Source organism: Accipiter gentilis, chromosome 7 (assembly GCF_929443795.1).
Source record: "Accipiter gentilis chromosome 7, bAccGen1.1, whole genome shotgun sequence".
In the NCBI taxonomy this organism is placed as follows: Eukaryota; Metazoa; Chordata; class Aves; order Accipitriformes; family Accipitridae; genus Astur; species Astur gentilis.
Genome location: NC_064886.1, coordinates 23,104,772 through 23,130,657, shown reverse-complemented (window position 1 = coordinate 23,130,657; position 25,886 = coordinate 23,104,772). Strand labels below are relative to the sequence as shown.

Below are 25,886 nucleotides of genomic sequence, written 5' to 3'. Positions count from 1 at the left end.
CGCGTGGCTGGGGACAGGGGCATGCGGTGGGTTTAGGGACACTTCTCCGGGCGTGGGGACAGATGGACGGGGGGCGTGGGGACAACTGGCCGGGAGGGCTGGAGGCTTGGGGACGTGTGGCCTCCCAGGGGGTCGGGAACCCCCGGCCGGCTGCAGGGACACCCGGCCGGGCTTAGGGACCCCTGGCCAAGGAGGACAGGAGGCCTGGGGACCCGTGGCCTCCGCCGGGCACACCGGAGCGAGGCAGGGGTGGGCGGCCAGGTGCAGGGACGCCTGAGCAGGCTCGGGGACGCCGGCTGTAGAGCAGGTGTGGGGCGAGGCCGGGTGTGGGAGCTCCCACGGGGACACCCGGCTGGGGAGCGGGACACCTGGCCAGGCACGGGGGCACCCGCCCTGGCTGGGGACACCGGGGGGCGGCGGGGACAGCCGGGCGCACGTGTGGGGACAAGGCCGGCTCTGGGGACCCCCGGCCAGCTGTGGGGACAGCCCCGGGCCGGGGGCCGGGGGCGCGGGGCCCCCCCCGGCGGGGAGGGGACGCTCGTCGCGGCCCCGCGGCCCCGCCAGCCGGAGCCACCTTAACGTGGCGGTGGCGGTGCCGGTGGCGGCGGGAGGGGAGGGGACGGGAGGGGACGGGAGCGGGGGCCGGGCCCCGGGCAGGCGCTGGCCGTCCCCACCATGGCTCTGCGGCGGGTGCTGGGGCTGGGGGGGGCCCTGGGGCGCCGGAGCTGCTGCTCCAAGGTGGGGCCGGGCGGGGGCGGGGGGGTCCCGTGGGGCACGGCGGGATGGGGGTCCCAGGGTGGCCCCGCACCCCCAGCTGCAGGGGGGGTCCTGGGCCGCTGGGCCCCGGGCCGGACCCTGCTGCCCGCGCCCTGACGGGCCCTCGCCCCCCGCCAGCGCCCGCTGCCCCCCGACTTCGTGGAGGCCCTGAGGGCGGTGGTCGGGGGCCCCAACGTCTCCACGGCCATGGCAGTGCGCGAGCAGCACGGCCACGACGAGTCCATGCACGTGTGGGTCCCAGGGCCGGGAGCCCCAGGGGGCAGGGTCTGGGGAGGGGAAGGGTCCTCCTGGGGAGGGGAAGGGCCGTGGGGAAGGGCAGGGTCTGGGGAGGGGAAGGGTCCTCCTGGGGAGGGGAAGGGCCGTGGGGAAGGGCAGGGTCTGGGGAGGGGAAGGGTCCTGGGGAGGGGAAGGGAGGTGGGGAAGGGCAGGGTCTGGGGAGGGCAACGGCCACGGGAAAGCGAGGGGAGGTGGGGAAGGGCAGGGCCGCGGGCAAGGGAAAGGAGGTGGGGAAGGGCAGGGTCTGGGGAGGGCACCGGCCATGGGAAAGGGAAGGGAGGTGGGAAGGGCAGGGTCTGGGGAGAGGGTAGAAGGTCTGGGTTGGGGAAGGGCCATGGGCAGGGAAAAAAAGGGTCCTGGTTTGGGGAAGGGCCGTGGGGAAGAGAAGGGTCCGGGGAGCAGGAGGGTCTGAGGAGAGGAAGGGCCACGGGGCTGGGGAAGGGTCTGGGTTGGGGAAGGGCCGTGGGGACGGGAGGGGGCATAGGGAGGGGAAGGGTCTGGGCAGGGAAAGGGTCTGCGGGGGGGAAGGGACACGGGAAGAGGCTGGGGAGGGGAAGGGTCTCGGGGACGGTGAGGTCCGTGGGGCAGCGGTGCCGCCCTGTGCCCTCAGCTGCGCCCCGCCGGACGCCGTGGTGTGGCCCCAGGCAGTGGGGCAGGTGCAGGAGCTGGCGGCGCTCTGCTACCGCTGCCGCGTGCCCATGGTGCCCTTCGGCACCGGCACCGGCCTCGAGGGCGGCGTCAATGCCGTGCAGGTACAGGCCCCCCCCTGCACCCCCTGCCCGGCCCCTGCCCGCGGGCTCTCGGCGGCCAGCCGTGCCCAGCCGCGCCGGTGCCCCCGCGCCAGGGCGGCGTCTGCTTCGACCTGAGCCGCATGGACGCCATCGCGGAGCTGAGCCTCGAGGACTTCTCGGTGACGGTGGAGCCCGGCGTCACCCGCAAGGCCCTCAACAGCCACCTGCGTGGCACCGGGCTCTGGTTCCCCGTCGGTACCGTGGGCACCAGCGAGCAACCAGGGGGGCCCCGGGGCTGGGGGTGGTGGCACCGGAGGTGTGGGGGGGACACCTGTGGGGCTGGGCATGCTGGGAGCACTGGGGGTGCTGGGTGTGCCCATGGGGCCAAGGGTGCCGTAGTCCCAGCGGGGTAGCGGGGGTGGTCATGGGGCTGGGGGTCCCATGGCCCCGGTAGTGTTGGGGTCCCATGGGGGCTGTGGCTGTCATCGTCCCAGGGCTACTGGGGGTGCCTATGTGTGTGCCGTGACCCCAGGGGATGCTGGAGAGCCCATGGGGCTGGCGTGCTGGGGTCCCTGGGGTGCTGGGGCTGCTGGGGTCCCCATGGTCCCAGAGGTGTCAGGCTCGTCATGGGACTGGCCATGCTGTCGTCCCAGAGGTGCTGGAGGGTTCCCATGGGTGTGCTGTGGTCCCAGGGGTGCTGGCGGTCCCCACTGAGGTGCTGTGGTCCCAGGGCTCTCAATGGGGGAGTGGGTGCCATGGTCCCAGGGGTACTGAGGTCTCCATAGTCCCAGGGGTGCTGGGGTCCCCATGGTCCCAGGGGCGCACTGGGGCTGCCACAGGTCTGGGCTCCCAGGGTGCCAGCTGGGCACAGTGTGGGTTCCCAAGGGGACATCCTGGGGCGCCGTCCCCACTCCAGCTGCCCATCCCATCCCCATCCCCTACCCATCCCCTGCCCACAGACCCCGGGGCAGATGCCTCGCTGTGTGGCATGGCAGCCACAGGTGCCTCAGGCACCAATGCGGTGCGCTATGGCACCATGCGGCCCAACGTGCTCAACCTGCGTGTGGTGCTGCCGGATGGGCGCCTGCTCCACACCGCCGGTCCTGGGCGCCAGGCCAGGTGGGCACCGGAGGGGCTGGCCTGTGCCAGGTGGGGGGGCCATGTGGGTGCCCACTCACTGGCCCCTTGCAGGAAGCGGGCGGCTGGCTACGACTTGACCTCGCTCTTCGTGGGCTCTGAGGGCACCCTGGGCTTCCTGACACAGGCCACCCTGCGCCTGCACCCCCTGCCCGAGGCCACCGCTGCCACCACCGCTACTTTCCCCAGCGTGCGGGCGGCAGTGTGCTGCACTGTCCAGGTGCTGCAGGCCTCTGTGCCTGTGGCTCGCATTGGTGGGTGCCAGGGGCTGGCAGTAGGGCCAGGGGGCTGGGGGTTGTCATTGGGGCTCAGCGCCACCTCCTCCCACCCAGAGTTCCTGGACGAGGTGATGGTGCGTGCCTGCAGCCGCTTCAGCGGGCTGGAGCTGCCGGTGGCGGCCACACTCCTCCTGGAACTGCACGGCTCCCAGCACGGCCTGGCGGAGCAGCAGCGGCAGGCGGGTAGGGAATGTCACCAGCAACCAGCACAGGGACGGGCTGATCAGTGTTGAGAAGAGCGTGGCTGGGGCTGGGGGAGACGTGGTGGGCACCCAGGGGTGAGGGATGCGTACCCAGGGACAGGGGTGTCCTGGGGTGAAGGACAGGTGCCCAAGTATGGGATCTGGGGGACCTGAAGGGTCACCAGGGTGAGGAATGGGCGCCCAGAGCTGAGGGCTGGGGTACCAGTGTGTCACCAAGGCAAGGGATGGGTGCCTACGGACAGGGGGACCGGGGTGTCCCAGGGTGAGGGACGGTGCTGGGGGGGGGGCATGGTGTGGCTCTGGGGTGTGTGCTGGGTGCCCAGGGACAGGGGACCAGGGGTGTCCTGGGATGAGGGATGGGTGCCCAGGGCCATTGACTGGGAGGCGTGGGGGTCACTAGGGTGTGAGGGACAGGTGCCCAGAGCAGAGGACTGAGGGTCCGGCAGTCTTGGGGATGAGAATGGGTGCCCAGGACCAGGGATAGGGAGAGCAGGGATGGGTGCTCAGGATGGGGACTGGGGGTCCCAGGGTGAGGGCCGGGTGCCCGGGGCTGCTGTGGGTCCCGGCCCAGCCCCCTCCCAGGGTTCCTGGCTGCCGGCAGAGGAGATTGTGCGGCTGAATGGTGGCTCCAGCCTGGCCTGGGCAGAAGAGCCGGAGGAGCGTGGGCGGCTCTGGGCCATGCGCCACAGTGCCTGGTACGCCGCCCTGGCCCTGCGGCCTGGCTGCCAGGTGAGGGACAGGGAGTGGGATGGAGACGATGGCGGCAGCGCCCCATGGAGCTGCAGGTGCCACGGCTCTGCCCTGCCCTGCCCAGGGCTACTCCACGGACGTCTGCGTGCCCATCTCCCGCCTGCCCGACGTGGTGGTGGAGACCAAGCGGGACCTGCAGGACTCCGGCCTCACCGGTCAGTGGGGCCACAGCCCCCTTGGGCAGGGGTGGTGGTTAGGGGGCTGCTGTCCTCCACACCGCACCCCGCCTGACCCACAGCTCCGTAGGCCCCATGGTGGGACACGTGGGTGACGGCAACTTCCACTGCCTCCTCATCTTCGACCCCCAGGACCCAGCTGAAGCCCAGCGCGTCCATGCCTTTGCCCAGCGCCTGGGCAGGTGGGGACAGGGACACCCTGGGTGGGATGGGGATGGATGAGGGGGAAAGCCCCATGCAATCCCCTGACCTCCCCTTGTCCCACAGGCGGGCCCTGGCAGCAGGGGGCACCTGCACCGGGGAGCACGGCGTGGGGCTGGGCAAGCGGGCACTGCTGCTGGAGGAGCTGGGTCAGGAGGGGCTGGACACCCTGCGCCGCATCAAAGCTGCACTGGACCCCCACAACCTCATGAACCCCGGCAAGGTGCTCTGAGGGGGGGCACCGATACCAAGCCAGTGGGGGGGCAGGAGCCCCCAGAGTCATTGCTGGGGTGCCCTGCACTGCCACCCCTCATTTTCCCCCAAATCCCTCCATCCCCACTTCTGTGGGTTGGAGACCCCCCAAACCCCCAATAAACACCTTTGCACCAGCAGCCTCCGTGCGCCATGATGTCTTTTGGGGGGATAGGACACCCCAGCCCCTCCCCAGGGGTCCCTCTCCCAAGCAGTGCACACGCAGACACCCACAAGGAAGGGGGAGTGTGGATCCCAGTTTAGCCACATCCCCAGAGCTGTGGTGCCGGCAGTGCAGGGCTGGGAGCTCTCTGGGACGTGCTGAGCACCACCATGGGCATCCCCATGCCAAGGCAGGTATGGGGAAGGGGCATCAGCACACGTGGAGGGCTCTGGCACCCCACAGGCATAGTCTGCTTTACCAAGAAAGCCAGTGAAATAAAATAACAGTGAATATTTTATTGAACATTGTTTTAATACCATATCAAAACACCTTGACTAATGAAGGAAGCTCCCCCCAAGCTCTGAACTCTTAGTTTTTTCCCCCTTTTTTTTAATATATAAATACAGAAAGGTTTCCCGCAGGGGCACGGCCACCAGCAGGGGAGGTCTCACCAACGAAAACGTGCCCGCCGTGCCGGGAGGGGACGGGAATGGGCTGGGGGGGGGGGGGTGGTCACTGCCGTGAAATGACTCCATCTTGGCACCTCTGGCAAAGCCACCCCCGTGGACAGAGGGCCATCGGGGGCCTTCCCCATACCCTCCCCAAAAGGGTTTGACTCAAAGGCAATGGAAAGAAAGAAGGGGGGCGGTTTTGGCAAGAGGAGTCCGGCAGGGGGGGCGGCGGGAGGGGGCGGCGGGGATGCTGCGGCTCTCCAGTCTCTGAGTGGTTATAGCTGAGTTAAAGAGTGACCAGTCTGTAAACATCACCGGGGCAGGGAAGCTCAAATCGAAGAACACGCCAGTCAACACGAAGCTTCAGTTGTGGTTTGGTTTTTTTTTTTCGGTTTTCTCTTTTTTTTTTCTTCTTTTTTTTTCCTTTTTTTTTCTCTCGTTGTAAACACTTGAAAGACGGACCCCCGTGGCTCAGCAGGGGGGAGCAGTGGCCCCGCTCTCAGCGTGGGGCAGAGTCCCCGTCTTGCGCTGCCGGGGTTGGGGTGGAGATCTCCAAAAGGGAGACGGGAGAGAAGAGAAAATTCCCATTTAGTCAGTGCAAAAAAACCGAGCAGAGCCCCCGGGCGAGTCCAGGTGGGAGGTGGGGGGGTTGCCGGTGAGAAATGCTGCGTGCTCCGTTTGGCCGGCTGTCCCCCGGCAGCTTTCCCCTTCGTTTTGGGGAGAAAAGCCAAACATCATGGCAGGGTTCTGGCCAAGGGTGTCCCTGGGGCCTCCCTGGCAGGCTGAGCTCTCCTGGTGACCAGCGGCTGTGGAGGGGAGAGCAGGTCGCTCTGCTTTTCTCACACTGTCTTCTCCTGGATGTTTCTTTTTTTTATATTCATTTAAATTAAAAAAAAAAAAAACAAACAACAAAAAAAACCCCAAACAACAAAACAAATAAAAATAATAAAATAAAATAAAAAAAATTCGCTGTTGTCCCAAGTGGATTCAAGTTTCTGGGTTTTATTTTTGTCTTCTCGAGGAATTTAAAGTCAGCCCAAAACTCCAGGCGGGGCGGGGGGGGACAGGGAGAGGAGGTACAGCAGGTATAGCAAGGTGCCCTGCAAAGGCAGAGAGAGATGATCCCAGGTGAGGAGCCGGAGCCATGGCGACCCCAATCCCACCCCATCCTACCCTCCTGGCCCGGGATTTAAAAACCCAGAACAGAAAATTACCTCAGAACAGCCCGCCACAGGCTCACCTTAGAGAGAAGTCAGCAAGCACGCCCGGCAGGTCAATCAGAAGGATGCTCTGGGCAAGATCTGTTCACTTCAAACCATGAATCTATACAGCTGCAAAGAGGAGAGTGTGTCACCACCGTGCTGCTGAGCCTTGGGTTGTCCCCGCCTATCCCCCTGCCACCTGTCTGGCTGTGTCCCCTTGCTCCCGGTGCCCGTGCAGTACCTTTTGTGATAAATGCAGAGGCAGGGCAGCCTGGCTATCGTGTCCCCCTGCAGCAGCTCCTCCAGGCAGATCACGCACTCGCCGGCGTCCTTGGTCAGCACGTCATCTGGGAGGGGAGGTGAGGGCAGCGGTGAGACACAGTCCACCGTGGCATTCCCCTTCCCGGGATGGAGGGGAGCGCATGGCCACCTCCACGGAGGCAGCCGGGATGGGGCAGCCAAGTGGCAGCAGCGCCAGCAAGCACTGTCAGGAGGCTCAGGTGGAGGCACGGTGGGGAGGTGGGGCTGGGGCAGCTGCAGCCAACATCCCCCCTACCCCTGGCTTTCAAAAAAGCACCACTGAGTAGTGGGTGAGCACCACTCCGCAGTGAGTGGTCAGGAGGGAGGGTGGGAGATGCAGGCGTTTGCAGCCCAGTGCTCAGCCCAGTAAGCCTCACTGCCAGCGCAGAAGGGAGGAAGGCAGCAACCCTTCAGAGAGGCAGCCCAAGAGGACATGTCCCCTGCCCTAACTGGGCAGGACACCCAGCCAGGACGGCTCCCTCCGGCACAGCACACCGTGGTGAGCAACACGGGGACGGGGCTGTGTTACAAAGGGTCCCAAAGGCAAAACTGGTGGGGTCAAGCCACGCCGAGGGAGAGGAGCGGAGCAAGGACCGTGAGCTGCACCGGTCCGCTGGAGCACTGCCCTCTTGGCAAGCCCAGCCAAGCCGCCTGCCTGCACAGCCTGCGGCAAGTGTCTCTCCAGCCTGCCCAGAGCCATCCCAAGCCTGCAGGACGCCGTGTCCCCACACAGCCTGGCCGCTGGCCCTTACCGTTGTAGGAGAGGCGAGGTTTGCTCAGACACATGATAAAGTGCATTTCCATCTCGTCAGAAGCCACGGATTTGGAGCAAATGGGGCACTTGAAACCTGGAGGGAGAGCAGAGAGACAAGCCCTTAGCAAGGGGAGGAGAAGAGCCCATCCTGCATCCCAGGGAGTCCCCGAGGCCATGGCGGGGCACGGCAGCGGGCAGCCCCTCACCTGCTGCCTGCATGGTGGCACACACCCCACGCAGCGCCCGCTGGGCACCTGCTCATCCTGTGCCGGCCGCCAGCAGCGCCGGCGTGGGGGACAGCCACCCGAGCCGGCGCGCCGGTGGTCCCAGTGCCCGCCGTCGCACAGAGGGCACGGAGAGTGTGCCAAGGCAGCACACACGTGGCCATCAGCTGCTGCTGGGCCTTAAAGGGCGAGGAGCAGCCCGGGGCACGCAGCACCCCGGGGCTGGTGAGCGCAGGGGCATGTCCCTGTGCCAGGATGGTGCTGTCCCCGCTGCTGTATTTCAGCCCTGTATGGCTGAGCCAAAAAAGCTGCAAGGAAGGAAGTTTTTCTGTAGAGCCGCAGCAGAGGACTGCCAGGCCGGAGCCACGAGCCCAAATTGCTGCTTTCTCCAGTTTTTTGCAGGAATGAGGTGGGTGCTTGCCCCTCCGATGCCAGCCAGCAGCCCCAGGAGCAGGGGGACCCCACAGACTGACGTCCCAGCTTGACCTTGCCTTGTCACCTGGACCTGCCTGGTGACCCGGACTCTTGGGTCAAGCTGGCCGTGATGTCCAGACCCACTCTGCATCCTTGCTTGGGCATGAGGATGGGGCCCGGGTATCACACCAGTGCCACCACCTGCTCGAGCCATGCAGACCGCCACGACATAGTCCCCAGCACCACCGAGCAAGGCTGCCCCAAACCCAGGTTTCCAAGCCCCAAACTCCCAGGGATCAAATCCCCAACCAGCCCTGCAGGTCACCCACCCGGGACTCACTGCCCTCCCACTGAAGCCAGCTCGAAGCCATGCGGTTTGTCACTGCCCAGTGCAGTGGGGCTCAAGCCGATGCAGCCGAACATGCGCATGCTGCCACCACCACCACCACCATGGGTTTGCACCAGAATATCTAGCAGTTCCCTGCCTGCAGAGAGGGAAAGGGTAATTTAAGGACCTGTCTTCTAAAAGCAGATCAGGTTTGACTGCAGTGCCGCTTAAGAGCTTTCTTCATATATACGCAAAGGCTGCTTAGGAAAGAGAAAAGGAACATACACGAATTATCTAAGAATGAATCAGGTTCTTGTTTGCCACCAGATGGACGTGGCAAGGGAAATTTTTTGCTTCTTGGAAGGCAGAAAGTGCCAGTGGCTTTAACGGGAGGCAGCTCAGACCTCTGCCACGCAAACAGGCAGGATAACTGCTCAACACCTGAGCACCCTCTCATTAGCAGTGGTGATAAATGCAGATTACATCCCAGCTCCCCGGATGAAAGCCTAGGATAGGGATGCTGACTCCTGCCCCGCCATGGTTATTTCCCAGGAGGGCACAGCAAGGATGACTGTCGTGGATGGCTGGGGACTGACTCTAAAGGGACCTGCTAAAACAAGGAGCCCTCGAGCCCAGGGGCCCCTCCAGCAGGGTGTCAGGCTGGCCCACAGTGTGCCACTGCAGAGACACATCCCTGTCCCAGCCAGGCCGAGCCGCAGAATGTCTGCCACGAGTCCAGGCCCATTACACCAAGCCCCGGCTGAAAGGACAGCACTGGCAGCCAAAGACTCATGGGCAGCAGCACCAATCTGCCTTCTCCGCTCCAGCCTAATTTTACTCCTGACCGATTTATACCTTGTGGCAGCAGTGCCCATTAGCTAAAATAGTTGGGTTTTTTCTCCTCCCAAGTGTTTACCCACCTGGTGTATTTATAGAGCAGGCTCAGATAGCATCCCAGCCTGCCTTCTGCAAGACCCAACTAGCCTCCCCCTGTGAGACACCTTTCCCATCCACCAGCTGCCCTGGCAGCCCGCCTGCCCCTGTCCCCAGCTGAACTGATCCTGCTTGAACACTGACAGTCTGCCAGCACCGCAGGTGCTGGTCCCTACCGAGGAAGGTCCGGGGACCAGTTTCCAGCAGCAAGCCCCTGGCACAGGGCAGCTGTAAAAGACTCCCTTTGGAAAAAGGGGTTTGGCTGCAAACTCGGTGTCAGGGCAAGGCATTTGCAGAGGTTAGGTACTGTCCCCCATGCACCGTATGGGAAGACCTTGTTTTCTCCGGTTCCCCCTTTTTCTGTGCCAATGTGTTATTTTAAACAGCTGCCCCAGATCTGCTGGCTCTGGCAGCACCCGAAGGGATCCTACAAGACGTGCAACCAGGGTAAAGGGAGAGGGCCCTGGATGAGACTGCCTGGCCCACGGCTGCCAGGGCACGACTGCCGGCTGCCGGCAAAGCAGCAGAAGCCAGGGAAAGAGCAGGGCCCTTTGCAGGCTCCGGTGAGCGGCTGTTGCCATATCTCCAGACCTCTCTGCTAGTTAGGGTAGCTTTAGCACAGTTATAAATAGCCAGCACGAACACCCGTCACGCTCCTTGGTGCTCCCCGGGCAGCTGGCTGGGGGACAGGGACCCCCAGCGCCATCGCGTCCCCATGCCAAGGACATGGGGACATTGCAGAGACGGGGGGGGCCCGGGCTCAAACCCCAGCATGTGCACGGTGTGCTCCAACCACAGACGCTGGCTGCCACACGGGTCTGGAGGCTGAGCCAAGCGCAGAAGCACACACACTTTCCTGGCTCTGCATTTCACAAGATGGAGGGGGGTGGGAAAAATCATGAAAATGCAATTGCATAAATTCCTGGGTCTGAGCGGGAGCGAGGAGCTGGCATGGAAAGGCCCCCGGGGTGGGGGGCCGCCCTCCATCCCAGCTGTCGGCACAAATACTTGGCATTGCAAGAGCAACTGCTTGCATCCCCCTCCACTGCAGGCACTGGAGCCGTGGGGAGCCCACTGCCAGCAGGAAAGGGAAGGCAAAGAAGGGGGTCAGGCTCCCTCACCCCTTCTCTGGATGACTGTTTCTCTGGGTGAAAAACCACTGAGGCCAGGGGACAGCCGGCACCTGACAGCAGCAGGCGCCGAGCCCAGCGTCTCAGAGCATCCCTCTGCGGTTCAGGAAGGTGCTGGGGCCCGGAGCTGGTCCTGCAGATGAAAGGGCTGCTCCCCACGCGGCCGGCCCCCTCCAGGCCATGGTATTTTCCACGTTCCCCGAAATCCCCGTTAATTTATCCTGCCTAAGCTGCCAGCCCAAGCAATGCAGGAGATTACATTTTGACAGCTGCTCATGGAAAATTCAGCTCCCTCCCTCCTCCTCGAGCCCTTTCCACCCTCCTCCCACATGCCTAAAAAAAAATAACATGAGAGAGGAAGGGCCTAGCTATTCCTCCTCGCCTGGGCCTCCCACACCCACGGGGAGGCTAGGGAGATCTCTGAGGAAAGGCCATGGACCATTCCTCGCTCCCAAGGCACCCAGGGCAGCTGGCAATGGATGCTCCTGCCTGCAGCACTTTAAACCTGAAGCTGGCACTCTCACTGCAGGCAGAGATGTGCAGGCAGGCACCACCTCTCACCAGGAGCAAGTGAGGAAGAGAAGGGTGATGCGGGAAGCGGGCTGGCCTGGAAAGGCAGGTTCAGATCCAGACCTGGACTCTTGTATCCTGCAGGAGACTTGAGAAAGCCAAGGGCTTTCCAGGGCTGCGAGACATGTTGGCAGGTGATCTCATCTCTCCGATGGCTTGGTCTAGAAACTGGGAGCAAGCAGCGCTGGTGCTCTCTGGGGGCTACTGCCCTCTGAGTATTTTTAGGAAGGTTACATGGTTAATTTTAGAGACCCAGGCGAAGCAGAGCTGGGAATCTCTGAAAACCTCCAGCAGGTCCAATGCAAGCTGAAAGAGCCCCATGGTTAACCCTCACAGTGCTGAAACCACAACCACACAGGCTGCCGGGGCAGCTTTGGTAGTGGCAGGAGGGTCAAGACACTTTTCCAACCCACCTGTAATCACAGCCTCAAACACAGCCATGGCCATACCCATCAGGAATTGCTTCTGAAGCTGGGATAGGAAATTCCCATCACTTGTGTCTACAAGTGATGTCCACAGCAACCTCTGTGGTTTGGGGAAGCCACTGAGCACTACAGCAAGGTCAGCCACGCCTCTCATGTCCTGAGAGTGGAAACGACTGCTTGCCTCGGGGACAGGCAAGACAGCGTCCACAGGAGCTGCAACCCTGTCCTTGATGGTAGGGAAAGGCATGTGCCACCTCTTCATTCACTTACCAAACCCTCTGCTAACTCGTTGTGCCTCCAGATGGATCACTTACAGGCTATGGTGCCACCAGGAGACTTGGCATCGCCCCAGTGGTAGAAGACCCCGGCTCTGTTGCTAGCAGATGGCCAAAATGCAGGGAGCAGCAGCTTCACTGCTGTGTGGCACCTCTAGCGGTGGGAGGAAGAGGCCAGTGGGGGATGACATGCCCTGAAGGCAGGGGGAAGAAGCAGCAGCCCAGGCACAAGCAAGCGGGTGCAACCCCAGCAACCCACCCCATACAGAGTAGCATTCACCAAAGGGATCCCCGACTGCCCAGAGCCCTCCTACTGCAGCAGGATAAGCCAGCAGCCCTGTGTGTGGGAGCGACTACACAAACTTGCCAAAGTGTGCCTGCGAGGGACACCGTGAGCACAAGGTAGCTCAGGGGTAAGCCCCAGGCTGCCTGACATCCGTGGGAGATCCCAAAACCTCAGCTGCACAGTCCATCTCCATGTCTCCAGAGAGCATCCTGGGCACCCAGCCAAGGGAGCTGGCTTACACCAGGTGAGGATGCATCCAAGCATGAGACAAATGCAGGGAATATTTGGTCCAAGCATGCAGCTGAAGCAGAGCCCTGGTGCCTTCTCCTTGCCGAGCAAACCCTGAGCATCACAACTCCTCCCGTGGCTCCCCAACATCGCCAGCTGAACCAGCACCAGGTGGAAGCTGGAAGAGATGGATCATCTTTAAAAAAAAACACGCTAGTGATCAGAGAGGAGGGAAAAACTGAAAGACCATGTCTATAGGCCCAGTTGGTGAAACTGAAGCAGAAGCATGTGGGGTTGGGTGAGGCAAAGGGGCTCCAAGTCCTCCCCTTCCCTTAGCCCTCATGGGCTCCAGCACAGCCCCAGGAGGGAAGGGATCACGGAGGGGTTGTCCTCCTCGCCAGCCAAGCAAAGGAAACCTGCAGAGCCAAGATATTCAGACCCAACATCTCCAGGAGAATAAATTCCCTACTGGCTTAAAGCAGCCTCTTTTCGAAAGCGTTGGTCACACAGGACAGCACATTGGAGATGGCACATGGGGTGCACAGAGCACATCTCCAGCACTTGGGCATGGCAGGGACCTGGTAGCTGAGGACCTCCACAGGTGTTCTCTTCTGAGAGCATCACCCACTGTGGAAGTGACACTCTACCAGCCTCTGAGCAATACAGCCAGTGATGCCACCTCATACCAGGGCCAGGAGGCAGCTTACAGCTGCACCAAGGACCCCAAAGGAATCCCATGCTCCCTCTGCCAGCAAAGTGCTTTCATTGAGTGCCTGGAGGCCAGGGCACCCAGCAGGATCAGGCCTGAACCAACTTCCCCTTGCAGAAGAAAATGGCATCAGCTGCACAAGGCAGATGCAGAAGCCAAAGTCCAACACAGCCCGTGGCCTGCTGCCCCAGCAGGACACAAGGTGCCGGCTGAATGCCATGACGGTGCTCAGCTATTGTGCAGCACAAGGCTTGACATGAGCGGGGACACGTAGGCAGGAAGGAGTAAAGCACTTAAGCGGCCTCATTTACTGGCTCCAAAAAAGGGCCATACGAGTGTCCTTCCTCCCAATTCAAGGCTACAGGGAAGCAGAGAGAGCATAAAGGATGGGTCCAGGGTGGAAACAAGACATCCCACCTTCCTGGGGGCAGAAGGGAGGCAGGGCTGGGGGATGCAAGGAGGCCAGCCCCAAGATGATCAGCCAGGCAGCAGGGACGTGGCTGGGATGAGACATCCCTGGACGGCAGTGCTTGGGGAGAAACCCAACAGTGCAGGCTGCTGCCTCGGCAGAGAGATGGTCCTGCTCCATCCCCAGCCCCCCCCACCGTTTCCCTGCTGACTGAGTCAGTTCAGCTGGCTGAGCTGGGAGAAAATAGATGTTTGTCATGTAAAGCAGCACCCCAAAAAGAAGCCATTCCTGTGCAACGTTGAAGAAAAGCTGTCCCTAGTTCACAGTGGCTCCTGGCAAAGCCCCCACGCTGCAGGTGTTTGCTGTCAGGTCAGCCACATGCCAGTCCAGGGTGGCAGAGTCATGCCATGGACCACGAAGCCGGCCAAGGCCAGCACTGCCCCAACGCTTGAGGCCTTGGGTTTTGGAGACGCCTCTGCCCACTCCCACCCTACTCAAGCCATGAAGAGGAGATGCAGCAGCAAGGAAAAGGCATCAGTGCTCCAGGTGGGATGTGGGGAAGCCACTAGGGCCAGAGGGATGCAGGCCATGGAGCAGAGGGGCTGGGAAGTGTCACATCACAGCAGACCAGGGCTGGCTTGCTGCAAGCCAGAAGGCAGAGATTTTTTTTTTTAGCCAGCTGGTTTCTTATGCGGGTGGCGGGGGGAGGACAGGAAGAAGAACAGGTTGCAATACTGGGGCTGGGGAAAGCTGAAGAGTTGGGAAAGGGCAGGAAACACAAAAGAGGGAACCCACAGGGACATTTGCTCCAGAGCACCCAAAGCCATTGAGCCTCAGCAGACGGACACACCAAAGCCCTACAAGACACTTCCAGCACAGCCCGCTGACACTGAGAAGCGGGAGGGCAAAGAGGCCTGGCTATACAGTTGCAGGACATCCAGAGCCACCCTCTTTGCACGCACATCCTTAGGGAAGACGTGCAAACAGCCTCTGCACCCCAAGCACCCCCACCGCTGTTGCTGTTTTGAGTATTGCCCCTTCCGCGGCTGCAGTTGTAATTTTTGAACAAAAGTACCTATGCTACAGGTAGAGAGCATCTCCCTCCCCAGCATCCCCAGGCTATGCCGCGGGATCAGTTCCCCCAGATCTGGATGAGAAAGGCAACCTCCCGGGGTCACCCTGCCTTCCAGCTAGTCCTAGTTTACTGCAGAAATACTCCCCCAGCTGCTGGGAACAGGCTTCATAAGGAAAAGTGTGTAGCCCAAAGCTAATTTTAGCATCCTGGAGATCAGCAAAGTTAAGCAGAGGGGTCCTGGGCGACAGCCCAGTGAAGGCATTAACACCTTAGACTCCTGTCATTGGGCTGCAGGGCTTGAATTTACCAAGTTACAAGCTCATTCATGGCTCCTGCTAGTCACAAAACCGGCCTGGGGTATGGAAGTGCTGCAGGGATGCCCTGGTGCTGCCTCCCCACCTCTCAAGGGATGCTCAGGGTTTCAAATTCACTGCCCAGAAAGGAGAGGGATCCTGCAGGCATACCTGGGAATTTCCAAAGGGTGTGCCTGCTTTTTTCTTCCTGAATATTTGTGCGAAGGCGGAAGCCCAACTGTGAGCTCTGCTGCAGGCAGCAATCATCCACAACATGCACAGAGCCAACGGGGTTGTCCCAAGTGCCGAAATAAAGGAGCACAAGGGATCCTCCAGCAGCACAGTGGGATGAGGCGACTGGGAAATCTGAGCAGAAGGGGAGAGTTGGACGCTTTGGCTCAGCAGCGGCTGGGAGGGAGCAGCGAGGCAACGTCACGCGGGGACCGGCGCGGTGAGTCACTTCTGACTAAGCCATCCGTTGGGGAGGCACCCACGGAGTCCCCACCATCAGGCTCCAGCCGCCACTGAGCTGCCAGAGGAATTCCCACTTTCGGAAAGGCTTAAGCGCAAAAGCCTGACCTGAGCCACTCCCAAACGCAACCGGATCTGACCCCGTGGGGTGAAGTGGCAGCTCCCTGGCTACCTCCCTCCTGACCCCTGGGTTTTTCCAAAGCAGAAAACTCATGCCTTGATGCTGTCCTGGCTCTGTCATGCCTCAGCTTCAGCTGATCTCACTGGGAGGATGAAGGGACACTCCAGAGACACAAAATGACATGCCCTGGCCTCGCAATGCTGGCAGAGGGAGCACTGATCACACCCATGTACCCACTCCTGCTGGGAAGCAATCCCATCCAGCTCCTGGGACACCTCCTCCCTGGGTATGGCATTGCACCACTGCACAAACAACGTGGTGGAGGGTCTCCCATGGCACTTGATGCCTAGGCCGTGGTGGCAGGAGTTACTGGGGCAACTGGTTTTCATCAGTGCGAGACCCTTGGCCTCCAGGGTGCATGGGAAAGACGAAGCACTGCTTTTCAGGGTAGAGAAAGGGCAATTTTTATGTAGTGGGCAGCAAACAGAGCACAAAAGGCACACAGAGCTAGATTCACAGGCAGCGCACGGCTGGGAAATGCTTACGGCCAGTTAACACTGGTTGTTTCTGCAGAAAGACAGACACTGTTGGAAAAAAATCCTAGGGAGGAGCACACCGCAGAGCAAGCCCTAACCTCACATGCCCCTTGGGTGGTAGGAAGAGATGTATGGCAGAGAACATCTCCATGCTCCCCAGAAGGGTCTGCAATTGCTGAGGGATGCCCAGTGAATTCCCCAGGCTACCAGGACAGCAGGAAGGGAAAGAGTGGGGTGCAGACCTGCAGTTTGATCGCACACCTCTGCTGTGCATGGTGCGGGAGGGGAGGGGTGCTCAACAGCACCAAGCTGCTTAGCCAGGCAGCAGCAGCTCCCCTTCTCCAGCCAGAGGCTGGGGCTTTGGAAGATACCCCCATGCCAGGAATGGGGCCACATCACACAACTCACTCTTGCTCTGGAGCAGCCCTGCCCTGTGTGTTTCCTGGCTGACCTTGCAGCATGGAGGTGGCTGGCAGACAGAGCCAGCTTTCTGCAGCTCCAGGAGCCAAACCTCCAAAATACAAAGCACAACATTTCAGAGGAATGAACACCTCGGTGAGCGGCAGGGTCTGCCCACGCTGGATCCTGCCAGCGGAAGCAGGAGGGCCTGCCCACTGTGCAACAGGCAGGAACAACCCTGCCCGGCTGTCCCACCTTCTCTGCTCCTGCCTGCCCTTCGCTTCAACATGTGCTGCCCTCAAACACCGGAAAGGCCGAGCTGTCTCGCAGCCAGCAGGCACTGGGAGCCCGAGGGAGATAGCGGGGCTGCAGATGACAAAAATCCCAGCTGTGGGATTTCAAGCTCTCCCTTCCCCAGGAGAAAGGAAAAACGCCGTGGCAACACCCAGAGGAGCACAGTGTATCCCCACTTCCAGAGATGGGCAGGGCCTTGGGAAGCAGAGTGCCCCTGTGAAACACTCACCCAGGACTGGCCACAGGGTGCTGCCTGCTTTGTACCTGTCTACGGGGAGCAAAGAGAAATCAAAGGCATCTACAACCACCCTCAGAAGGGTAAGATCCAGGCAAATAGCAGACTTCAAGGGCTATGAAATCAACAGTGCAATAAATAAGCGGATGGACAATAGCTTCAAAGCAGCAAGATCTGGGTGGGGATAACCCAAAATGCCGAGGCAGCTCAGGCAGGGTGCTCAGCCTCACCCTGTCCCGCTCAGCACCAGCTTAACAGAAGTTGGCCCCAAAACCGATCTCAACCCATATTGACTCGACCTCCCTGCAGATGGTAATTTAAGCCATCTGGCTAGAGCCAATCCCCCCATCATTTTCCCCAGCTACAGATGTACAGGCCTTGGATGGATGGATTGAAAGGTGGATCTAATTCCCCTGCAGCACTTCTGACGAAATGCAGCTCCATCGCCTTGTAGGGAGAGCTCCCAAATGAATTACTGTAATTACCCCGGCTGCAGGAGAAACTGCGGGTTTTCCCTCCCTGGTGACAAAGACTTCTCCAAAAAAACAATCCCCAAAACGCCCACCACACCAAGTTGTAATGCAATCGTCTGGGAAGTGAAGAGCAGAGCCCCCGGCACCACCCTCAAGCTGCGGAGCCATGATCAGAGAAACAGAAACACGCAGCCATGGCGAAAGCTGAGGGAAGAATGAAGCCAGCTGCCTTTCAAGGCGACAACAGGCAAAGAGGCATGGAGGATGTGGAAACGCCTTAATGCCAGCAGCCCCGTCCTGGGAGGAAGTAAAATGCTGGGCAGGGATGTGGGACAGGGGAAGCATCACTCAGTTCTCCTGCTCGACTGCTGCTTTCCTTCTCTCGTGTTGCAGGCAGCTGGCCTCTAAAAATACCCACTGTTGTCACGCCGTCCTGCCTGCTAGGGCCGGGAAACAGCTCTGAGCGGCTTTCAGTTCAATTCTTCATCTGTGCCATTGTGCTTCCCTCGCCAGGACCTGTCCCAGCCCCATTTCTGTGCCTGGTAGGTGACAGTCTTTCAGGAACTGTGGCCATAACCTGATGCAGCCTCAACGAGTGCTCGCTGGGAATATACAGCCCTGTGAAATTTCTGCTAGCATTGCTAAAACTAGCAAAAGGGTAAATATTTCCACCGCATCTCTCCACTCCCATACAAAGCACCACAAGACCGTTGCACAAGGCACACGGTCTCGTTTCTGTGCCGCTGATGGGAGGCCCACAGCTGCACGAGTGTGCACAAGTGCAGAAAGCCAGGAATTTCCCAGGCTAATTCAGCCTGTGCCCTCCCGAGCAGCACAACACCGCAGCTGTCCCAGGGGCCAACCTGCTGCCCACACCGGCCAGCGCAGGTCAGTTCCGTGGGGAAGGAGGAGAGAAAAGAGTCAGCTCCATCTTGGAGGTGCACTGGAGCCTCTCCCAACAACGAGGCACCATCCCCACCGGGAAAATACACCTTGTATCAAACACCTCCGGCTGCCCATAGACCCGCCATTGGGGCCTGGGGAAGGACGACACCAGCACCGAGCGATGCATCTGCTCAAGCTCAGCCAGCCGCAAGTGGCACAAACCTGACAGCGCACAGGCACGGGGACCACAGTAGGGAGCACCGACGGACCGAGCTCCAAGCCAGCAGCACAGAGACCAGCTGCGAGGACCTGCCTGCTGGCTCCCCAGCTCTTCCTGCCACCCTCCTCAAAACCCTGGGCTGTGTGGGCCCCACAGCAGGCTGGAAAGCTAAACCACACCAGGCTCCGTCCCCTGCCGCAGTCACTCCCCTCCCCTGCCTGCAGCCCAGCAGGGCAGGAAACCCACCAGCAGCCAGGCTCTGCCCACGGGAAACACAGTGCAGCGGCACAAGAAGAGGCCCCAGGCCAGCAGAGCTTCCTGCAGCTGCACCTCCCGACAATCTCCCACCAGAAAGCACCAGCCAAAAGTATTTGGCCAAACAGCACCCACAAGGCACAGCGGGAGAATCCCTGGGTGGGGAGACCCAAGGCCCCAATAGGTTCACCCACATTTGAAACCTGCCTGGTGGGACCAGCGAAGGTGAGACATCTAAGGCCCAACTTTAACTACTCCTGCTCTATCTGAAATTAAAAAATGGGTCTGCCGCTACAGAGAGAGGCTTGTTGTACCCCGATACACAGCCATGCCAGAGCAGGCAGGTAAAACACTCTGCATCGGGGCCTGCTGCTTTATAGCATCACTTGGCCACTCGTGTAAATCACTTCCAAGTTCTTACGATTTCAATTTTCAAGGGAAGCAGGAGAAAGCCAGGTCACGTTTACTCAAACCCAAGTACTTGACACATCAGGTTTCGGTGCACCAGCAGCAGAGGCAACAAGACACACCTCATGGCTGCCCACTGACCGACCGGCTGGGGTGCCATGGGACTGGTTTCTGCAGAGGGAATTCATTCAAAGAGATCTTTGCTGCCTGTATGATTTGTCACACAGGAGATTACATCGGAGGAAAAAAAGCTTTTATTCCCCCCCCCCCCCCCCCAGTGGGTTTTTCTCCCTCCCTGCGCTTCTCTTGAAATTAATTTTCAGCATTTAGCAGCATTTTCCCATGACTCTCCACGGCTCCCTTGGCCGGGTGCCAGCCCTGGTACCACTCCTCCACCAAAGACGGCTGCATCTGATTGATCCTCTGGCCAGCAAAGGAGAGAGAGAGAGGAAGGGAGAGAGGGAGGGAGGGAGGGAGGGAGAGCAGCCCTAATAGCACATTAATAAATAAGAGGAGCCTTTACGGTTATTCCAGTCACCAGAACAAACATCTCAGCAAAACAAACCAGCATGGGATAAACTTACGTCACGGGCCGGGAAGACAACCCTGGCTGGGAAGTGGGTCAGCCCAGGGAGCACGAGAGCATCATTCTCAGTATCTCTGGAGTGTATGTGTGTGGAGGGGGGGGAGGGTACTCGGCTCCCCTGCGCCGATTTATGCACAGGTTTAGAGATGAACAAGCCCAGCCAAGCCAGTTAGCACACACAGCAATTAGTGCCTCACTCCTGGGCAAGGTGGCCAAGAGATTTCGGAGGGCACTGGAGTGGCAAGGCAGCGCAGCGACAGCCTGCGCTAGCTCTCGCTGCGGAGACTGAAGATAACCGCCGCCGCCGGCTTCTCACGCACAACGCCAACGTTGACACACTTAAACTTCATCTCCAGGCTGCGGGTCTGGCATGCATTAAAGCTGCCTTCAAGTCTCCCATCTTCTGGTATTTGGTGCTGCTGCCTCTTCCCCTGGCCCCGGGTGTATGCTATCCTGCAGCCAGCTCAGAGAAGGCAGAACTGGAAGAGCAACCTCTCCAGACCCCTAGGGTCCAACAGCTGAATATCACGAGCCTGGGAAGTCATCAGGACCGTTGCCGAATGATCCACAGGCCTGGCAATGCTGCGGGTGCCTGACCTGGCTGCCAGGCAGTCACCAGCACCAAACCCACAAAAAGACCATTTGAGGACAGTCTCCTTTGGAAATTTCCACTGGCAAAACCAGATTCACAAGAGCAAGTTCCTGCAGACCTTGGGGTGCCCTTCCCCTGGCCTAGCCCCTGTAAAGGGGGAGGGGAGCACATATGATGTCTGCATGTTGAAAAGTTGGTGGCAGGAAAGTCAGGGCTGAAAGTGGACTCCCTCCAGCAGCTTGCCAGCTAGCCAGCTAGAATTAGGCCTTCTGATTTTGGTGTAGAGACCGCAATGGCAGGACAGGCTCCGGAGTGAGGATTGCCAAGCACCAGCAACAAAAAGCTCAGGACTTGAAGCTGTCAGAGCACAGCAAGGATACACCACAGACATGCCTCTTCCCAGCTGGGCAGAGACCGGGGCTGCCCAACGCGCATGTTCACACACACCTTCACCTCATCCTCCAACACATCCTTTCACATTCCTGACTCCAGAGCCAGATCAAAGAGCGCTTCCAGCTCAATTCACTCTCTAACCCTGTCTGGAGAAGGACCCAGCCCAGTACCCTGGCTGCCACCTCCGCACCGGACACCCCTCTCCCCCAGGCTGGGCCCTCCTGCTCTGGGCAAGGCACTGCTGAGAACGCAGCAGCTCACTTGGCAAAGAAGGCCTCCTGACCTTGCTGCTGCCAGTATCCAGGACAAACAGCTTGTTTTGTCAGTGCATGGAAAGCCTGCGACATTCCTGATGGCACCACACAGAAGGATGAGTTAGGTGTTTCCTTGGGCTAGCCAGCAGACAAGGAGATATGGATTTACTGGTGCTTCAAACACTCAAGGGCTTTGGGTGATGAGGGGGATTTCCAGATAAACTTTAAGCTACTTACAGCCTCTGCAAACTCTCCAAGATCCTCTGATGAAGATGAGTAACATGAGTGATACCAAGAGAACCATACAAAGCTGGAGACAAGCAGCATTGAACCACGTCTCCATTTTCTCCCTTCTTCCTGCTAGCCTTGGCTTTGCTGAGAAGTCCTAATTGGTCGTGAAGCTACAGAGACAGGGTCAAGAGCTACAAACATACTCCCAAGTTGCAAAAGATGTTTTGTCATCTTCCACCCTCATAGGTCGGGAAGCAGATCTCAGAAACCCTGGGCAGCCAGGGAAATCCCAGAGCATTTTCAGGCGGAGCTGGAGCAGTTAGGTTGCTCACATGGATGGCGGACACGTCTGGGAAAATCCATCAGGAAAGAGGATCCACTTACCCAGGGAGGTGCTGTCCCCTTGGAGAGAGCGACGAGGTCCACCTCAGAGGTCAGAGCCCCCTTGCTCGCCCTGTTTGAAAGATGCATTTAGGCTTTGCTATTCATAAGAGTAGCAGCTCTCCTCCCCTGGCCTTGGAAGGGCTAGAGGCCATCAGTACGTAACTACTCCTTCTGTCTCTGCACCCCAGCAGCCGTGGCAAAGCACAGAGGGATGCGGTCGGCAGCGGGCTCTTCTCAACGACTGTCACGACGCACAGCACGTGCTGGCCCTGGGGGCTGCTTTGTAACCTCCCTCTGCACAGGCTTCCCAGCACAGCCCTCCTTTCTCCCTTCCTGGGCACACCTGGCTCTTCCACAAGCCTTTGACTGCAGAGAAGGGAAGGAATGACACTAGCCAGGGGAAAAGAAGCTCAGCGTGCCCCAGCTCACTCCGCGGGGTCCCTGCTGAGGGGACAGATGAGCCACGAAGCAGCCGGAGAGGCGCACAAAATCAGCATCGCAGATAAAGGGAGCAACGAGGCACCAAGCCTATCTGTGTGCTCCTGTTACCACGGACATGCTGCTGCAGCGACAGCACCTTATCGCTGGCGTTACGCCAGGGCTCCTCACTGTCCCACTGAGGTCCCCGCAGAGCCCAGGTTGCACTTCGAGGCTCCTGGCTCTTCCCCCAAACCCAAGAACTCCTGGAAGAGCAAGCCCATGAACACAACCTTCCTCACGTGCCGAGATTGGCACTGTCCAGGTCTCCAGCCTGTGCAGAGGCAGGAGGAAAGGGCAGGCAGGGCAAGGATCCACTCTCCAGAACTGTTAGCCACAGAATTTGGGGCACTCCTCTCCTTGCAGCAGTACAGCAACTTGGGCAGATCCCCAAGACCCCCAGGCATGTGTCCTCCTGAGTGGGTTCAGTGTGTCGGCGGGTCCCCTCAGCCCCACCCTCAAGACATCCTTCAAAAGGAGCAGGGACAGTCACAAGCAGCAATGGCAAAGCTCCTCTCCATTTACCGGAGTGCTGCTGCTTCAGCACTTTCCAGTGGCTAATGGAGTGGCTCAGTGCCGTGAGAGGAGCGGGTTGACGGGGAGGCAGCGGGGAAGAAGCGAGTAGCCCTGCTGTACGTTAACCAGCTGCAATGGGAGATCAGCAGGAATTTTAGCAATCTTGAGGTGGCTTGCTTCCCTTTCCTCTCGGTCTCCAAGTGCTCCATTAACTGCTTACACTGAGAAGAAGAACGCGAAAGTTTAATGAGCTCCGACAAGTTTTCAGAATGCTTTTTAAGCATCCACTGCTCCTTTTGCTATTAATTAGCAACGAGGAAGAACCACCACCGGGAGAGGCTTCAGCACAGACTGAACGACTCTTGCTGCCGCCCGCGCATGCTTCGGCACAGCTCAAACACTCTCAGAGAGCCCCAAAAAGGCACCAGAGAAACCCAGTTCTTGCAGCGCTTCCCATAGCTCACACTGCAATCTTCCAAGGGCACCAGCTTTAACTTAGCATCACACTAACTCACTTGAGCGGCTGGAAAAAGCTTACTCCATTTTGCAGCTGGTTTATTTTTATGAACAGGTTTTTGCCTCTCAGTGCTGCAGTTTGAGAACTATCATTTAATGTAACTGATAGTCTCTGACCAACCACCCCTATGTACAGATTAGCTGGGGGGGTGGTGGTGGGGGGGTGGGTTCTGAAACGAAACCCTCCTCGCTCCAGGACCAGGTGCAGCAGAAGGCCCCACGGCACGCATTCGCACAGAGGCTTGTGGACTACCTGGAAGGATGCTGCGCCTTAGTCTCCGTGTTTAAAAACCAGAGTAGCGGCACAGTCTGCGCAAGGTCACAGATCAAGAAAGTTTGCAAAGGCGCTGGGTCTCAATGCCAGCGCCCCATGCCAGCCAGCCCTCCCTATCTGCCAGGGAGGACTACAAGCACCTAGCTTATCTGGATCAATAGGAACCTGGCCTGGGGCATTCCACCATTGAGGATGTAAGGCAAGACATACAGCTTTGATTTAACTGAGAAGACCAGCCTCCGGAGACCAGGTAAAGAGGAAATATCCCAAGATGGAAGTAGGAAAATGGGCCCTGCGAGCCTCATTTTGCACTTTGTTCTTGTCCACTGGTTCAGTTTCAAGCCTTCCTGAAAATGAGGCATTGTCCCAAGGCATATTACGAAATTCCCAGACCACGTCATGCAAGGAGAACACTGACAGCCTTTGCAAGGGGGCTGGGTGGGAGAGAAATCCCAGACTATTCCAGGAAACACAAGGAGACATCCCTGAAATGACTTCCCCTCTAGCCAGAAGGGGAAGGGAGGACCTCCCACCTCGCTCCCTGTACCCAGCCAAAACTAGGTCAGTGACACAGCCCTGCGTGCAGCCAGGGCTCCTCTCCAGACACCAGGACACACAGAGGGGTCCAGCCAGAAGGGTGAGGATGGGGGCAACCTTGCCCCCTCCCTTCGCCTCCTGACACGTTTCTTGCAAGAGAACCCAGCCTGCTCCCCAGCCCTGTTAAAGAGGCGGGCAGTTCCTCCTTTGCTTCCTCCCCGGCACCACAACGGTGCCAGCTGGCTTGAATGAGAAAACCTGCTTTGGCCTCTCCCCAGCCCTTTATCAGACGAAACAAGGGAAAAAGATTCCCACACCTCGCTTTCAAAGGCCGCCTCTGCCCCTTTCTCAGTTCCTAAGGCATAGGAACCGCTATACCTGACCGGCGCTCTCCAAACCCCTTCAGGAGAGGCACGAGGAGCTCAGCCGCGTCTTCAAAACCAAGGGCTCGAGCTACAGCACTCTCAGACCGCTTTCCCCCAAGTCGGGGGGGGAGGAGAGGGGCCAGGGGGTGCCACATCCACTGCATTGCACCCCAGAGCCAAAACACCTCCCTTTTCGGAAGCCTCCTCCCTCCACAGCCCCTTCCTCCCTTGACCTTGACGCGGATGCCAGCCCCAGCGCTCACCCACCCGTCCACGCCGGGGAGAGGATGGGGGGGGTCCTTCCTTCGGGCTTGGCACGATGGGGCTCGACCGGCCGGCCAAGCGGGAGGCAGCCCCCCACCGCCCCCTCACCCCTCGCCGGGCGAACCGTACCCACGGAGGGAAGGGAAACCGGGGAAAGGCTCCGGGGACCCGGCACTCACCGCTGTGCGAGCTGAACCACCGCGGCGCGATGTGGAGGGGCAGCGCGTCGGCCAGCGAGGCCCTGGCGCCCAGGTACAGCATCCCGTCTCTATGGTGACCGCCTCCCGTCTCCTGGTAACCGTTGCCATGGGCGTACGTGGAGTCGGAGCCCGGACCGCCGCCGCCGCTGCCGCCACCCGGGGCCCGCTCGGCCTCCCCCGCCGCCCGCGCCGCCGCCGCGTACAGCCCGAAGGGGACGGCGCCGGCCGCCGCGGGGTCCATACCCATCCCGGCCACCGAACTGACGGAGCGGCTGCGCAGCCCCATGGCTCCGCCGCCGCCGCCCGCCCGGTAATGGCCGAAGGGGGGCGGCCCGCCCCCCCCCTCCTCCCGGCGGCGGCACGGCGCTGTCATCCGTCGACACCCCCGGGAAGGGGCCCCGCGAACGGGCCGCCGTGCTCTGCTTGCCCCCCATATGGGCGCCGCCGGGCCGGAGGGAGCCGAGCGACAGCCCCCCGCGGGGAACGGGGCCGCGCCGCCCCCGCCGCCGCTGGGAGGCGAGAGGGGGCGGAAGGAAGCGGGGGGGCGCGGGGAGCTACGGGTGAAAACCCATCCCCGCCCCAGGCATCCTCCCCCCGCCGGGCCCGCAGGGGCGAGGGCGCCCCGAGTCCGCCGCCGCCGCCGTCACCCCCGGCGGGGGCCGCCGAGGGCTCCGGGGCCGCGGAGGGGGGGGGAGGGTGGGGGGGGGGGGAACGGGATGGCAGGGGAGGGGGGGGGGGGGGGTGGACGCCGGCCGGGTCGCTCCGCCCGCCTCGCTCCTGCCCGGGGCGCGGCCGGCAGCCGGGCGACGATCAGCTGCGGCCCATCGGGCGGCGGGGGGCGGCGGGGGCGGCGCGCCCCGCTCCGCTCCGCTGCGCTGCGCCGGGCACGGCCTCGCTGCCGGCCGCCGCCAGCCGCCTGGGTGCTCGGCGCCGCGCCGGAGACAATAGAGGCCGGCAGCACGCATGCTCCCGCCCCCGGCCCCCCCGGCCCGCCGCCCTTAACCCCTGCGCTGCTGCCGGCCGCCGCGGCCTGGGCCTGCGCTCGTCGT

General features: G+C 60.7%; 2 protein-coding genes across 3 annotated transcripts; one reads left to right on the top strand and one right to left on the bottom strand.

Annotated features, from left to right (window-relative positions):
• The first annotated feature begins 654 nt into the window (after window positions 1-654).
• Window positions 655-4,921, top strand: LDHD (lactate dehydrogenase D). Of its 2 annotated transcripts, XM_049806572.1 has the most exons (11): window positions 655-738; window positions 895-1,007; window positions 1,664-1,805; window positions 1,898-2,039; window positions 2,744-2,903; window positions 2,976-3,175; window positions 3,254-3,382; window positions 4,004-4,131; window positions 4,217-4,307; window positions 4,399-4,510; window positions 4,596-4,921. In XM_049806572.1, exons 1-11 carry the CDS (start codon window positions 676-678, stop codon window positions 4,759-4,761), a joined length of 1,446 nt encoding a protein of 481 aa, XP_049662529.1. In that variant the 5' UTR covers window positions 655-675; the 3' UTR covers window positions 4,762-4,921. The 2 variants fall into 2 exon arrangements, with proteins under 2 accessions (XP_049662529.1, XP_049662528.1); XM_049806571.1 differs by having other exon boundaries at window positions 2,744-3,175.
• Window positions 4,922-5,220: 299 nt separating this feature from the next.
• On the bottom strand, window positions 5,221-25,502 carry ZNRF1 (zinc and ring finger 1). The gene is given in 6 exon segments (XM_049805916.1): window positions 5,221-6,496; window positions 6,637-6,727; window positions 6,840-6,945; window positions 7,651-7,746; window positions 24,817-25,177; window positions 25,179-25,502. Coding segments are annotated over 5 exon segments (714 nt in total). The 5' UTR covers window positions 25,272-25,502; the 3' UTR covers window positions 5,221-6,496; window positions 6,637-6,669.
• Between the last annotated feature and the right edge of the window lie 384 nt (window positions 25,503-25,886).